The 15978-nt window shown below is 41.5% G+C and overlaps 4 protein-coding genes across 8 annotated transcripts; 2 read left to right on the top strand and 2 right to left on the bottom strand.

Annotated features, from left to right (window-relative positions):
• Positions 1–61: 61 nt before the first annotated feature.
• Positions 62–2403, bottom strand: BCIN_02g04840 (hypothetical protein). The gene is made up of 4 exons (XM_001552926.2): positions 2017–2403; positions 1672–1962; positions 1373–1617; positions 62–1323 (listed from the first exon to the last, which is right to left on the bottom strand). Exons 1-4 carry the CDS (start codon positions 2218–2220, stop codon positions 303–305), a joined length of 1761 nt encoding a protein of 586 aa, XP_001552976.1. The 5' UTR covers positions 2221–2403; the 3' UTR covers positions 62–302.
• A 1485-nt stretch (positions 2404–3888) lies between these two features.
• BCIN_02g04850 (hypothetical protein) lies at positions 3889–5512 on the top strand. Of its 5 annotated transcripts, none has more exons than XM_024691335.1 (3): positions 3889–4573; positions 4631–5393; positions 5454–5512. In XM_024691335.1, the coding sequence occupies exons 1-2, from the start codon at positions 4341–4343 to the stop codon at positions 5370–5372; spliced, it is 975 nt and encodes a 324-aa protein (XP_024547108.1). In that variant the 5' UTR covers positions 3889–4340; the 3' UTR covers positions 5373–5393; positions 5454–5512. The 5 variants fall into 5 exon arrangements, with proteins under 5 accessions (XP_024547108.1, XP_024547105.1, XP_024547106.1 ...); XM_024691336.1 differs by having other exon boundaries at positions 4631–4978; positions 5049–5512; XM_024691337.1 differs by having other exon boundaries at positions 4631–4978; positions 5188–5512.
• A 2558-nt stretch (positions 5513–8070) lies between these two features.
• On the bottom strand, positions 8071–9259 carry BCIN_02g04860 (hypothetical protein). Its single transcript, XM_001552930.2, has one exon. The coding sequence runs from the start codon at positions 9200–9202 to the stop codon at positions 8195–8197; it is 1008 nt and encodes a 335-aa protein (XP_001552980.2). The 5' UTR covers positions 9203–9259; the 3' UTR covers positions 8071–8194.
• A 2595-nt stretch (positions 9260–11854) lies between these two features.
• Positions 11855–13921, top strand: BCIN_02g04870 (hypothetical protein). Its single transcript, XM_024691339.1, has 6 exons — positions 11855–12275; positions 12411–12445; positions 12507–12520; positions 12623–12750; positions 12812–13086; positions 13144–13921. Exons 1-6 carry the CDS (start codon positions 12197–12199, stop codon positions 13300–13302), a joined length of 690 nt encoding a protein of 229 aa, XP_024547109.1. The 5' UTR covers positions 11855–12196; the 3' UTR covers positions 13303–13921.
• Positions 13922–15978: the final 2057 nt, after the last annotated feature.

Genomic DNA, 15978 nt, shown 5'->3' on the forward strand with positions numbered 1-15978 from the left:
CGAGGATTGGGTTTATCTGGTACATTTTGTCAAGAGTTATAGGTTATTGAAAGGCATCGGTTAATGTTATTAGTGAAGCCATGCAGGAAGCTATACAAGCGACCTAATTAGTACACCATACGAAGTTTAAATTCTCTTTCGAATCTCACTGTTTCTGATAACTTTGTGCATAGGGTGGCAATACTAGAAGAACAATCCATCATGCTTTTGTATATTATCTATGTAAAACCCCTGAAACCGAACGATCAATCAAAAACACCAGGTATCACATCATATTATCCCCAGTCCATACTCAAACAAACTTAAACGATCTTTTCAGGTTGAATCTCATGCGCAATGCCTTCATGACTAGAGTGGCCACTCTTTTGAGCTCCAGCAGTGTATCTAGCCAAAGCAGGATCATAATTAGGGGTTCCTGGAACTTCACCCGCCAACTCTTCGAGAGTCTTTCTCTTGGTCTCGGGAATGAGGAAAGTGGTTAACAATCCCAAGAACATGAACAATGCAAAAATTTGCATAACATGATTTAACCATGGGCTAGCTGCAGCACCAGTAGCGCCTGGAGCAGCACCTTTTGTTCGGAGTGGTCCGAAAACAACTTGTGCAATAATAGCTCCTACCTTTCCGGAAGCAGCAGAGAGACCGTGAGATGTAGATCTGTAGCGTGTAGGGAAACATTCACCTGGGACGATGAAAGTAGTGGAGTTGGGACCGAAGTTGAAGAAGAATTGGGCGACGACGTAAAGGGCAAGAAGGGCATGGCCAGAAAGTTTGTGATAAGCGAATCCAATGATGATGAAGAGAACGGTAAGAATGGAGAAACCCATAAATTGGATTGGCTTACGGCCGAGAGTATCAATTGTAGCGACAGAGACCCAGTATCCAGGAATGGCACCAGCGCAGACAAGAATAAGGTTACCAACGGCAGTTTTGTAGAAAACCTCATACATGTTGTGACCACCGGAATATCCAATAGCGGAGAGAATGACCGAGTTGTTAAGACCGAGACCATAGTAGGCGACATCAAGGAAGAACCATGAACCTGCTGTACCGAGAAGGACTTTGCCGAATCTCCATTGTTTGTAATGAGCGATAAAGTCTGCCCAGCTGGCCTTTGGGATATCGAGCTGTTGAGCAGCTTGATTGTTGGTGGTAGCGCGAGTTATCTCATCTGGTTCGCCATGGCTCTTTCCTTGCTTGTAAGCTTGTACATCCTCGCTAGCTTGTTCAACATCACGGGCAACATCAAAGGTGTATCGAGGAGTTTCGGGAATGGTCAAACGATAGTAGAGAGCAATGCAACCTGGGACGGCACCGAAACCGCTAGTGTTCATTAGCAATGTGTTATGTTAAAAGAAGTAGGTAAACTTACATGATAACACGCCACATCTTGTCAACAGCAAGCTGGCAAACACCAGTACAAGTTGAGGCCTTTGATCCAGTCAGGAGGGACTCTTTGAAACCTGAAGTGACAATCAAAGCGATGATGGCAGCAGCAAATTGGCCAATACCTTGCATGGCGAATACTGCGTTCATCATAGCTCCTCTCCATTTAGTGGTTGCGAATTCAGAAGTGATAACACTTGACAAAGGATAGTCTCCGCCAATACCGATACCCTAATATATGTAAGTATGCGAAGCGAAAAAAAATTGAAACAAGTGTTAGCTTACCATCAATACACGCCAGAAGATGAATAGACCGACAATAGAGACAGCGTGTGATGGGGAGGAAAGGGCTTGAGCGAGAGTGGCAAAAATGATAATCATCAACTCAAGACCATACATCTTCTTACGACCGACAACATCTGCAAGCCATCCGAAACCAAGTTGACCAATAACAGTTCCACCGGAAGTGGCAACCTTGATAGCAGTATCACTAGTTGTCGGAATCGTACCCTTTGAGACACTGTTCTGGAAAAATGCTATGCCCAACATAGAAGTGACTAAATTGATGGCGAAGATCTATGGCAACGGTTAGTGGTGTCTTTCTCCAGTGTTGTGATTGCATGTACTTACATCGTAGGAATCTGTAAAAAAACCAATACCTGCAACAACACAGGCACGGACGTGATACCATCCGAATGGAGCTCTATCGATCTCGGCAAGAGCGAGACGTCTTCGCTCATTGGCATCTGTAATATGGGCGAAGTCATTGTTGAAGTTGTGGAAGGCAGAATTTCCACCTACGGTGGTATTTAGGGCAGGGGCAGGAGCAACCATTGCGACGAATTGAAGGAATAGTACCTTTGCAACGAAGTTTGTGGTGAGAATTTGGTGCGAGTGCTTGACTGACGAGAGAAAGACTTTGGCAAAAAGGAAATCAGGTATCCTTATATTTCTTCCTGCAAGGTGGGATTCCAATTGTTGGCTACTTCCGAAAAAACTGATTTTAATGTGAAATCCATGGTGGATTCTATTAGGCAAGGAGCTCCGAGTCCAAAGTCTGGGCATCCCAAAATGACATTGGCTAGATCAAAACTGATTCCTAGTAAAAGTCCCAGTTCCCGGGTCGCCAAGATTGTATGTTCAGCAGTGAATAGATACTCAGACCACTCAATGGGGGTTATTGGGCTGGCAACCCCGAGCAAAGCGCAATAACAACTTTGTGGCTTCAGATTTTGCCATTGTGTAGCATGTAGATGTCTGACTTTGGAGGTTTTTGGCGCCATTGACGATCTATTCAAGCAATAGAGTTCAGCCTCTCGAGGCTGTAACTGGTCGATGACCTTTTGATAATTCTAGGCGGGCAGACGGGGGAGTCAAAGAGACCCGGGACCCTTTCGATGATGTCCGAGTTTAGCGCAGGATCCATTTGTAACCTTATGTTGACGCCAAGCCCGTTCATTCGTTGAAACCAATCATCTTCCCCAGATGTACCACGCAGCTTCTGAATGTGCTGAATTCATTGGCCGAGTATCATTCTCAAAGGCTCAAATTTTGATGCCTGCATGCTTTAAGATGATATGCCCTCCCAAATAATTTCAGAATGATATCCAAAGAGCTCCAAATATGGAAGGTGCAAACACGTGGAGCGATGAATCAACCAGAATTAGAAATCCTCCAGAACATATAGCTTTCCTGGGGTCTGCAGTCTGCAACCTGCAGTCCGTAGCTTCGTATAATGGATCGCCAGCGGGGAGTATTGCTTTCCTCGTGGCACGAAACAATCCTTTCCTGTACATCAATGTCCCTTTACTGCAATATTGCACGCGACATGGCTCAGAGATAACAGGTACGTGCCTTTCATTTAGCCAAAACCGAATGGCTGAAGATCTTGTTCCAGTGAAGCTTTTTTGCTTATGTTGCGAAGATTCTACAATGGTTGTTGGCAATAATTGACATGTTCTTGGCTGATGTTGTGGATATCCAATGAAAGTTGGGGAAATAACAACGTGCTCAAAGATTCAGCGGAGATCAAAACTAAAAACGCCCCGGGTACGCTAACCCAACATTGGAGTTCTGGCCCGACAGCCACCAACAGGCTAATAAGTTTCACAGGTACGAGATGATTCAATACAAGTTACAATCTTATCTGCATTATCATCTTATCGACGCCTCCCAGTGAGAAAGAATCTCTTGAATTTCTCGGCCACACGTGTCAAACGGAAACACAAGAATTGACGAAAGGCTTGAATTGACGAAAATGTCTCGGATCTCAGTTCGCTAAGATAATTCTATACAGTGTAAACTCGAAAAAGGGAGATGACCTCCTATCCAGGCACCAAAGTCCACAAACATCATGGCATGATATGTGAATGGTGGATGGTGGATGCTGTCAGTACGAATTTTACTTCATATCCAATCATCTCGACATGAATCTCTTCCTCACCGAAAATGGTGTCCTTCATCTCACCCTCAATCTTATAACATTCGGCCAAGGCTTCGAAAGAAGCTACTTGCATCTATCGTACTAATTCCAATCGGAAAACTCACGTGTTGTGAACATTCTCACAGCCTCAAAGATTTAATTACTGGCAGATGGTTGAGAATCTCCATTGACTCTGCTGCCCGAGACTGTTTGATGTTACGAGATTCTTAACCGCTCCCAACCGCGTTTCCTCTTATTTTCTGCACTATGCTACATACACATCTTCAAGAGTGCAACTCTCCTTTGTTGTCTTTGATGATACAGATACAATGTCATTGTTACAACTACAGAACAATCTTCAAAAATGGATAGAACAACAACACAACATCTATATTGTCGCCTGAAAATCCCTTGTTAATTGATACCATATTCTTCATTCACTCTCAGGTCACTTACATTCCACAGAGACGAATTCAGAATACTTCTTTTTCAAGAAAACTTCAATTCATAAAATCCATAACTTTCCGCCAACATGTCTGCAGTCTTCGATTACGATGCAAATCTCGCCAAAGTTTTGACTGACCCTGAACGACTTGACGAGATATACGACCCATATGAAGATGCCGAAAATTGTACCACCGGAGAGTCAGAAATTTTGGCACCCATAGAATACCTCGAACGCGGCAACGCCGTTCTTGAAGCTAACAGAATCGCTATCAATAATACTCCTCACCGAGAAGTTGCATATCCCCATTGGAACATCCGGTATGTAAACGTCGACGGAGGTCACCAACGCGACGAAGATTCTGACTTTTTCTCTAGATATGGCATGGCGAAAGTTCTCACAGATCTTGGAATCGAGTATGAAGGTCATCACTGGTCTGAATACAATCTCTCTTCCAAGGAAGTTGTAAAACCGGAAAACAAGGAAAAGTATCAACATCTCCGTTTTGTTAATGTAGCTCAAATCTATGCATCTGCGAAGATTGCGACTATTTTCACCTCGAGCCAATGGGCATATGCGGATTTTGACATCCCCGGCGTAGATACGCCTCGTCTCTGGAATAGCGAGCTCTTATTCCAAGCATGGCGCGATACTTGTGCCGCACATTCTTCCCAGAGTGGGGGGAATATACAAAGTTTGCAAGCTTTACAGATGAAAAAGCTCAAGTATGTCATCATTGCTCCAATCTCCAATGACGGAACCGCCATAACATTATCTGATGCACTCAAAATCAAGGGACTTTCGATCGAGGATAATGAACTCAAGATGGTTACTTTCGCATCCAACGACATTTCCACAGCGAGTGCTGAGTTCAAGATGTTGATGGGAACTGCCAACGCAAGACCAGTTGCTAGAATGCTTACTGATCATGCAGAGAGCTTAGGTGCGAAACGAGTGGTGAAAATTCATGCTTGTCTACTCATGCCGGATTATAATTCACCAATGCTGGCTTTTGAATTAGCGGGTGAAGACCCTATCGCTCCCGCTCCCGCTCCCCGGAAGTTGGGCAGAAAGATCAGTGCCAAGGTACAAAACTTGATGAAGAAGTTTGAACATTGAGAGGTGATTTGGAAGGCGCTAGTCAGTCTTTTGATGCCCTTGTCTTATAGTCGTGCGCTTACCAGAAAAAAAACTTTTTAGATTTTACTAGACATATGAAGAAAACCCACCCAAAATTTGAAAATTTAAAAAAACAACCAAAAAAAAAACAACAACAATGAGATGCGCAACTGAGATACTAGTGAATTAAAACTTGTGAAATTAAAATGAACACCTTTCAGTTTATATCGAGGAGTTCAAATGAAAACGAAGTGAGATAATTCAATACCTGGTCCCACAGGTGAGTTGATTTTGTTAACAGCAAGCAGTATGCCAAGTTACATAGTCGAAAGAAGTCTTTCTCTAGATTAATTGATTCAGACAATCAAACAGAGCGAGTGTTGTGATCCCATCACAGTTGATTTTAGTACCTGTTTGCATCCCCTTTCTATCATTAGTAAACTATACTGCTGTTCAGCGAGTTTGTAGTTGGTATGTCCCGTGTATCTCAGACTATTTAACCTCAAGTGACGGAAGAAGACATAAGCCCTACGGGGCGCCGAAAGAAGAATTAGAGGAGCGTTTGAGGAGTGAAGATTGGAGGTATGTATCATTGTTGTTTCAAGATTTGAGGTTGCTTATCAACTTTAGAAGCAGATATCAGGAGATGGATGGTGAATATTTCATGGTATATGTGCATATCTGTCATCGATTCTACTCTGTGCAGCTGAGAAATCAATGTACAGAGACGGGTAGGGTATTGTTGGAAGTTATGCTGAAAGATTACATGTGCATTCACGAACAATCCGGGGAGAACTTTTCAAAGGAAATGAATAATTTCAACTTCTATCAACAGCAAGGGCGTGAAATAAGATAAGAAACACTATAAAATAGGGGGAATGTTCAAAGTACAGTATGATAAAGATGGACATGCGATATTCAATACGCAATCACATGAGACGACGATATGGAATTAGGAGTGAACTGGATAGCACGATGTATATCGCACATAATTCAAAAGTTGTGAGTAGATGGGAGACTCCGACGCGTGAATTTATGATGGGTATGGTAAGTTACTGAGGGTTGAATGAGTATTCGAGATGTTTTGAATCCCCTCAAGTTCCAATTTCACACAAATCCACTGTTTCCAATAACTATATTCTCTAGCCCGATACTTGATCGTGGGATTGAATATTACCCAAGATATAAGGTAGGAGCTTATTGTCAAACCGTCGCTATTGACACTTCTGAAAGGGTCGATGCCATCTGAAACCGCTTGTACGTCATGAACATGTAACAGCGTCTTCCAGACAAAACGGAGAGTTTGGGTTGATATATGTGGCCTCCATAATTCTCAGTCCACGATGAAGCAAGCGTGTTGTGTTTCGATGGCAAATTCATAGACATTCTAACACGAGACCGGCAAAGATGTCTCTAAATGTCCTTCTACCATATCCCAGCAGAGTATCGATCGCCGTTTGCTTCATAATCTTTCGAGTGATTCCAGACGATCCAGGACATCGATCTCCGATTCTCCCCCTGAGTCAATTATTTCGAAGTGTGTTTCTTAACAATGCTAACAACCCCAACCCACTGCATTGACAAGTCAACATCCACATCCACATCTTCGATCCTACACATGGAGGAGATAGTAGCTCGAGATATTATTCTTTCCAACAATTGCATGTTTTATCCAAAGCAAAGCAAAGTGCGCGTATCAGAAATGGCACAATTCGAGATCTAGAATAGTCCATGTCTCCTTCTCCAATGAGTTTTCGAAATAGACATGTGTTCTCTCTCATCTGGAAGTATCACCAGCCAAATCCGACCACGATACACCGGAATTCAGAGAAAAGATAACTAACTACACAGACATGGTATGGTTACGAGAAAAATGATGTTTCCATCCAGGGCTAAGAGTCAATTATGATATTCACGCGTTTTTCCATCGCCTGTCGCGATCAACATGGAATCCACGTCTCGCATTGATCAACCCACCCACGCCGAGATTTCCAGACAGCGTCCTGTGTATTTGGATCAGTGCCAGCGATAGCTTTGCTACCAAGCAGAAGCAGATTATCTGAAAACCCAGCGATCGCGTCCATCCTTACTCGACACGTCCATCCGAGTGAAATCCACGCGCCATGTGCATTGAGACAGAATACCTAACCTAATGATCATGATCATGATCATGATTGGTTCTACTCTCGCGTGCGCGCAACCTTAATTTCAAGGCATTATAATGGTTAACTGTAGCTCCAGAAAAGATAAACGTAGCCACATTCACCCCTCCTTGTGGCTGAACCATCACATTCAGACAGAAACCCTTATAAAAACTTCCCAAAATGTGCTTTTCGCGGAACAGCATGCGATGATGATCGATATCTTTGAATGCTGGATTCGCCTTTGATTTTGGCTCATCATGAAATGTATAGCTCCAGCGAGTCTGACTTCCTTTTGGCATCATAGGATGGTTCCCTAGATCTGGCCACAAAGTGTGTGGTGGGCGAGGGATATAGAATGTAGAGAGTGGTATGTTGTTGTTTTTTGAATATGATTCATAGTACTGTTTCAAGTTCCTACATTAAAAATTGTGTAATTCTTCTCATCTAGTGGTGGGTAAATTGTATATATCATAAGCCGCACGAATCGAATCATCAGAGAAGTTCCATTCAAGCTATGCCTCAAAACTTGTGGAAAGAAAATATGATTTGATTGATGTCCTAATCGTACAGGCTGGTGGTTAATAATAACTCCTGAATTCAACTCCCGCTATCACGCTATTGTCCACTGAAACCATATTGATAATTCACAGAAGACTTTGAAACATAAACCAAGTTCTCTTACAGCGAAAACCCGAATATTTCCTCACTATCTTCTTTTTCGTGCCCCAGAGAAAAATCTGCCAATCTATCTGATATGGTCATATTGGGTTCTTCGATGCTTGTGTGCGAACTCTGAACGTTTGGGCTGTCCAACTCCGCCAATGAAGCCTCTTCATCAATGGGTGGACTTGGGCTGCTGGAATTTTTCGATGCACTATCGTCGTCAAAGGGTGCTAATTGGGCTCCTTCCAACTCGTTCAATCTCCCGGATGAAAACGACTCGGACAATGATTCACTCTCAACACTTTGCACTGGCGAAGAAAATTCATCCTCTGTGGAATATGAAGCTTCGGAATCAAATGTATCTCTTTCTGAGTCCTCTTTTTCCGCATCGGGTATCTTCGATCTGTCGCTCATTGACATTGCATAACAGAATACGTGTGACAGTCCAATTCTTTTGAACCCTGCTGCTCTCCAAGACGCAATCGCATCTATTCTCGCTGCCCCTTCCAGTTCTCCTAAATTTGTGAAAACGTATGAGATGCCAATTCTGTAGTCTTTCATGTAGCGTAGCATTTCATAAATCAGATATTTTCCAAGGCCTTTGCGACGATGCTGTTCTTCAATTATCATCGAATCAATTATAAGAAAACTGCCAATGTTTACACGAGCATCCCAAATGCTTGAGCCTTTACGAATCCCTAGGAACCACTTTTGTTTAAGTTGACCATATTCATCAAATATCACGGATGCCAATGTCAAGCTGCATTCAGTATTTATATCTTCCATCGTTTTTCCGAACCCTGCTTCTTCTGCAAGTGCGCGATTGACTAGGTGGCCCTCCATGATAGCGACGTTACCACTATCATCGGATTTATCATAGGAAATTCTAAATTGTAAATGACGAATTTCTCTATCCCGTGTGAGGTCAAGGTTGCGAAAGTCTGGAGAGATGGTCATCATAAATTCCGGTTTTTGCGGGGCAGGAGAAGAATCCATCTCGAGAGCGTTGTTAATAGAAGTCATAGCTGTAGACTGATGATTGTTTTGCTGAATTGATATTGTAGAGTATAGAAGTACAGCAAAGAGAAACGAAGAAGAAACAGTAAATAGACCTAAAGTTTAAGTTTCACATACAACTTACTAACTTTCAAATTAACTTCGGACCTTTTAATCGTAGGGCACATTAGGACAGAACGGTGTTCATGCTCGGAAATCCCTTGGCCCAAAGAAACTCCATGTTGTCTGTGGATTCTCTTCTGATGAAAACAATCTCAAAACAGGACGTATGTATAGGTTTAAGTCGCATTCTAAAGAGACTGCACTGCCTTTCATTTTGTTGGTGGTCTGAATTGATGCCATTGCTCTTGATGTTTGTTTCTGAAGAGATGTCGATCCTATATCGATGCTATCGTTCCTTCTCTTCATGATTAGACCGGCTGAAGAAGGAATGGTTAGTGTGTACTTGGTGGATGGCGAAGCAAAATATTCGTGAAAGGAAAGACAAAAGCATCGACGCGAGAAGAGCATCTTTTGCACTTATTGATCGTCATCTTTGTTTTCATATGATAATGATCCGTTGCCCTAAGATGTATATCATGCACAGAAACCGCGTGCATTAAGTCGTTTCGGATTGCTGCAATAACGTTCGGCTCTAATTTCTGCCATTAACCCCTGCATTGATGACGAGGCATAAGCCAAGAGGGAGGGAGCGAATCACATGGTATGGCGCTTTGACCCCTGCCGCTTTGGTTTGTGTCTGCCAATAAGAGCATGATGTAAGAATTGACATCTCACTCACAGTTGGTTAACAACAGGAACGCAGGCGCAGTGCGTTAAGTGTGAACGAGGTATCCCACAGTAACGTTCCTTGAAAGCCAGTTTGAGATGTATCCCCAAAAGTAGATAGGCATTGCCAATCACAACTTCCAGAAGCTCATCCATCCTTGTGTGGTAAACTCGTAAATTATTTCTCAAATCGAAGTAAAGATCGAAGTAGAGAATTGGGTGCCTTTTATTGATATCAAAGGCAATCGGAGCTCAAACTCCAAGGAATTAGGTAGAAGCCCTAGTCATTCTCATGCCGATTTGCACCTTGACCAAAATGAGCGAAAGGACGATGCCTACGAGAGTCAACGACATGTTAAACAAATTTAATCATATCAGTACCTATCTCCGTCATTGATAGAAAGATTGAAGGTCGACATAATCAGGCTCACTCGCTCAATTGCCGAGATACGTTGTTGCTGTAGGAGAGTGCATCTAGGGCTGACAAGAGTTGAAACAATACACGTGGCATCGACACAATAGTTCCCGGAAGTGCATATGCGAGTGTAGATGCCACGGAAAAAAGTCGAGAGATTCGGGTTAGGAATTGATATCGGGAGTGGTATGATCGGAGTAGCGTCGGAATTGGGCGATGAGTTGTCTGAATGGTATGTGGCATGGTGAACACCACACCAGTTCAATCAACCGCACATTACGATGAAAATTATTGAAATTGTTGGGAGCGATAAAGAAATAATAAACATTTCTGTATATAGAAATTTATTTCAAATTAGTTGAGGCTGTGTGATATTAGACTTCTGTTAGACTTTTGTGGCACAATCCTATTTTGGTTTTGCCAAGTTGAGTGATTTTTCGGTCGCACTCTTTCGGAACACCCGGACAAAGTTGCACCAGAGAACTCGCTATTCCTAGATGTTATGGAAATTCTCTGGAGGAGAATGTCGTGAAAACTGTAGTCTCTTTGAAAATTCTTAACCTCTTGAAATGATGTTGAGAGTGTTCTTCGCTTTTCGCTCTATGCTATGCCTGCCGCCTTGTGTACGCCTGCCAAACCTCGTAGTCTAGCATGGCAAATCCAACAAATAGATGAAGATAATTATATATGGTTCACATTATAAAGAAATGATGAATGATTTGCGTGTCTTTTCATCGGCATTGATGAAAATCTGAGGGAATTATTCAAAAAAGTAGTTGGGGTCTCGGTCGCAATCTGAAATAATCGCGAGTCAAAAATTGGCCAACTTTCGTTGATGCTCATAATCGAAGCCGCAACAAGCCAAAATAAAATTGTTTTCATATACACTTGATGATATGTCAAATACGCATCTCCTCATATAAAATTTATAATAATTCAAGGTGATTTCGTTGATTGTTGGGCGTATATTGAAGATACGTAGAAAAGATCGTGATGCTTCAAAAAACAACAAATATCTCGACACAAAATCCAATTTGATGCACTCGCAACCACAACTCAAATTTTGGAACAAAAGTATCATTGATATAACTACTTAATTGATGAAATCACTAATAACATTAAATATTGCAATATCGAACGTGTTCCCTGTGTCTAATAGCAAAAACAGCAAGATATGTCAACTTCATCAAACTCGACGACTTGAATTTTATATCAATCATATATCGAAAAGCATCGCGTACTATTGTCATCAATTTGCTGAATTGAAAGATCAAAATAGTTCTGATGAAAAACAGAGATTCGCAAATATCAGGAGGAAATACAAAACATACCCTCTCCCCAGATGAAAGAGAAAGAAAAGTGTGGCAGATTCCCCAAAGTTGAGAGGGGGGGATGTGGAAAAGTGCGAAAAAAACCGAGTAAGGTCGAGTTGTCGCATGATCAAGGCGAAAGCTTTGAGGGGGCATTAGACGGTTGAACTAAGCACCCATTTCCCTCCTTTAAACCAATGATCTTCCGTGAAATTGGAATCCAAAATACCTTTCGTTTGCATTTTTTATAATTAATTGCTTAATTCGGACTAGTGATAACAATTCCGTCGAAACCGTGGAAAGATCACCAAGACCTTTTCTCCCATCTACATAAACAAACCCCCCCCGCTTCCCAAACACGAACCTTCGGAACCTCTTTTGCCTTTCTACATACCAACAACTTTCACATACGACAGATTCATATCATAAACTTTTGGACTTTCCTGTTCATTATCTCGACTTTCAATTTAATTACTTTTAAACCCCTTCTCCCAAATATCACTCAAAATGCCACCAAAGGCCGCCACTACTACCGCTGCTGCCCCAAAGGCAAAGGCTGCTCCATCCGACCATGCCAGCTACCAAGGTAAGGAATAGCTTCCGAATCCACAACACCACGTCGCATACACATGATGTATACATGGTTGTGATCGCATGCTTCTCATGCATCGGACGTGGAGCTTCATTTTCCCATATATCAATTACTGACGCGTCACAACAGACATGATCATTGATGCTATCATCAACTTGAAAGAGGTATGTTATGATTTCTCCATCCACGTCCATGTTTCATACATATACTAACATTCTTTCGTAGCGCAATGGATCTAGGTATGATTCCCTATTTATACTTCGCACAATCTCCTGCAATCTATACTCGACGCGTCTCGTTGCCACTACTCGTACTCGAATCTCATACTAATATCAACACAGCCGTATCCAACTCAAGAAGTACCTCAAGGCCAACAACAAGATCAATGCCGGTGACAGCATGTTCGATTCTCTCTTCAACCGCGCCTTGAAGAACGGTGTCGCTAAGGAGGTCTTCATCATGCCAAAGGGTAAGCCTTTCCTTGCATCACCGCATACCAAACCTTTCAATCTCTAACCCCTATTCTTCAGGTTCCTCCGGCACAGTCAAGCTCGCACCAAAGGCTAAGAAGGCCCCAGCTGAGAAGGCCCCAAAGAAGGCCACCGAGAAGAAGGCTGCTGTCAAGAAGACTGTCGTCAAGAAGCCAACTGCTACCAAGGAGAAGAAGCCTGTCGATGCTGCCGCCACCAAAGAGAAGAAGCCTGCTGCCCCAAAGAAGGCCGTCGCTAAGCCAAAGGCTGCTGCTAAGCCAAAGGAGAAGAAGGCTACAGTCACCAAGGCAAAGAAGCCCGCCACCCCCAAAGACGTAAGTCAACTATATTCTATATACTCGGACATAAACATAACTAACAATGAATTATAGGCACCAGCAGTTGTTGAGAAGGACACCGTCCTCAAGAAGACCGCTTCTGGACGCGTCACCAAGACCAAGACTGACGCACCCAAGAAGGCTGCTGTTAAGAAGACCGCCACCAAGAAGGCTGCCCCTAAGAAGGCTGCTGCTGCTACTGCTGCTGCATAAACATTTCTCCAATGAGAAACACTTGCAAGCATCTTTCTTTCTAATGAACTGTTCATAAGGCGTTTGGGAAGGAACGGGATATCACGCGTGACTGGACCGCGTTCGTTTGTTATTTGTTGATTCCGAATTTTTTGTGCTCTGCTCTGCTATGGTTCTGGGAATATGTTAAAAGCGTAATTGTTCAAGATTACTTCTTTCGACATTTACAGATACTAGGAAACTATGTATTGGACTGATGGAATGGAATGGATGGGCGTTGGGAGGGTAGGGTTGCTAGATACTTGTGATTTTGTGATAGCGATTAGTGATGGACATCAGATGTTGTTGTACTTGTACAGAAGATCAACGACAACCTGAAGGTAGCGGATTATAAAGATTTTTCAAAGTTATAGTTTTGTGCATTGCTGTGATCTGTCTTTCACGTTCTCTTTGCTTGTCATGTCTTCATTGTGATTTATTGTATTGTGTTGTCGATAAGTCCATTCTATGTGGTGGGTGGGTTGATTCTTCAAAGTTGGATTGGAGAATTGAGGGTTTTGAGACCTTTTTTGTGTGTAATCACCGTATGCAATTTCTTCTACTCGTATAGATATATAAATAAATAGACATTTATCTCCCAATATTTGCACCTCAATACATCAATACATCAACATAATCGAGATTGTAGAAAATGGAAAGTTGTGAAAGACTAGGAGGGGAAAAGAAAAGATACTCGCGACGCGTCGGTTGAGTGGTTTGTTTTTGTTTTGGGATTTGAATTCGGGTCCGATGAGGGAGGGGAGGGAGGGAGTTGGTTTTGGGAAATGGAAAATGGAAAGTGGAAAGTGGAAAGTGGAAAGTGGAAAATGGAAAGTTGAGGCTTGTCCGAGATGAGAATCATGAGATGCCTTGAAGGGGGGAGGGGAGGGAGGGTGGTTTTTGTGGGTATGTTTTTATTTTTGCTTTATTTTGTTTTGTGATGGGAGGAAGGGGGGAAGGAAGGGAAAGGGGGGGGGGGAGAGGATAGGGAGAGGAGAGAGCGAAAGGAAAAGGAAAGGAGGGAGGTTATATGGATAAGGTGAGATGTGGTAAGGTAAGGTAAGGTAAGGTGAGGTATTGATTACTTTTACAAAATAGGTGAGTAAAAAGGAGGAGATTGGGGGAATCCGAATGAAGAAGAAGAAGAAGAAGAAGAAGAAGAAAAAGAAAGAAAGAAAAAAACAGATAAATAGATAGATAGATAGATAGATAGATAGATAGATAGATAGATAGATAGATAGATAGATGAATAGAATTGCGAATTTGAAAAAGTGATTTATTATTAGTATTATTTAGATATCTAGATTGGCACGTGTGTGGTAGGTAGATGAGTAGATAGGTAGATGGGTAGATTATTTTTCAACTCGAAATCGCGAGATGGGTGGGAGGTGATTGATTGATTGATAGATAGGTAGGTAGGTAGGTAGGTAGGTAGAGAGGAAACGATTAGATATGTATAACTAACTTATTATATATACTTATTCTAATTAGTATAGTAAAGAAGTATAGAAGAGAAGTAAAGAAAAGAAGTAAAAAAAGAAAGAAAAAAATAAAATTATGAATCTCTCTCTCTCTCTCTCTATCGTTATCTAAATTCTAAATTCTAAAATCTAAATTCTAAAATCTAAATTCTAACATTGTACACTATGATAATTATATATTTCTCACCTTAAAAGAGTCTCTAACTATTTCTTAGTTAAGTTGATGTTATATTCAAGTCTAGTTATCTCTTATAGTTTATCTCTCATCTATCATATATACAAAGGAACAACGTGTTCTGAAGCACAGCAAAGCAAAGCAAAGCAAAGCAAAGCAAGCACCTTGTGAGCTTCAGATTTCAGATTTGATTTCAGATTTGATTTTAGGGAGGGACGGAAGGGGTAGATAAAATAAACCAAAGTAGAGATATTCTTTTATAGTACTTGGGTATGTATGTATGTATATGTATATGTGTATGTAGAATGAGAGGTGAGAGAGAATATATATGTGTGTGTGTGTGTTTGCTTGTTTGCTTGTTTGTTTGTATATGCGAGCAAGTAAGTAAAGTAAGCAAACAAGTAATTGAAGCTTGAATGAATGAGTGAAAGAATGAATTAATAAATGAATGAATCAGTGAGTGAGTGATGCGAGGTTTGAGGAGAGGAGAAGGATGAGAGAGATAAGAAGACATTTATGATTGTGATTGTGATTATCATTATCATCTTAATACCTAGTTAGATATAACTATATAGTTAGATAAATAGCAGTTCTTGAAAATGATGAATGGATGAATGAATGAATGAATGAATTAGACAATACAATATAGTATAGTATAGTATAGCAATATATATAATTTGAGAGAATAGAAGAAAATAAAAATTGAATATCTAAACTCGGATGAGAGAATAGAGATATAGGGAGGATAGTGGTAATATAGATATTTGCAAAAGTACACTCATTCACACATCCACCCACTTTATGCCTCCGTTCCCCTCCTTCTTTGTGGCTTGTCTTCTCTCGTATCTTTTAATAACATGATACAATACCATAGCAGTATCAGTGTCAGTGTCAGTATCAGTATCAGTGTCAATGTCAGTGTTGCACACAGACATAGATATAGACATAGACATAGACATAGACATAGACACAGACAGACACAGCATGCTTAATATAACACAC

This window comes from Botrytis cinerea, chromosome 2 (genome assembly GCF_000143535.2).
Source record: "Botrytis cinerea B05.10 chromosome 2, complete sequence".
Classification (NCBI taxonomy): domain Eukaryota; kingdom Fungi; phylum Ascomycota; class Leotiomycetes; order Helotiales; family Sclerotiniaceae; genus Botrytis; species Botrytis cinerea.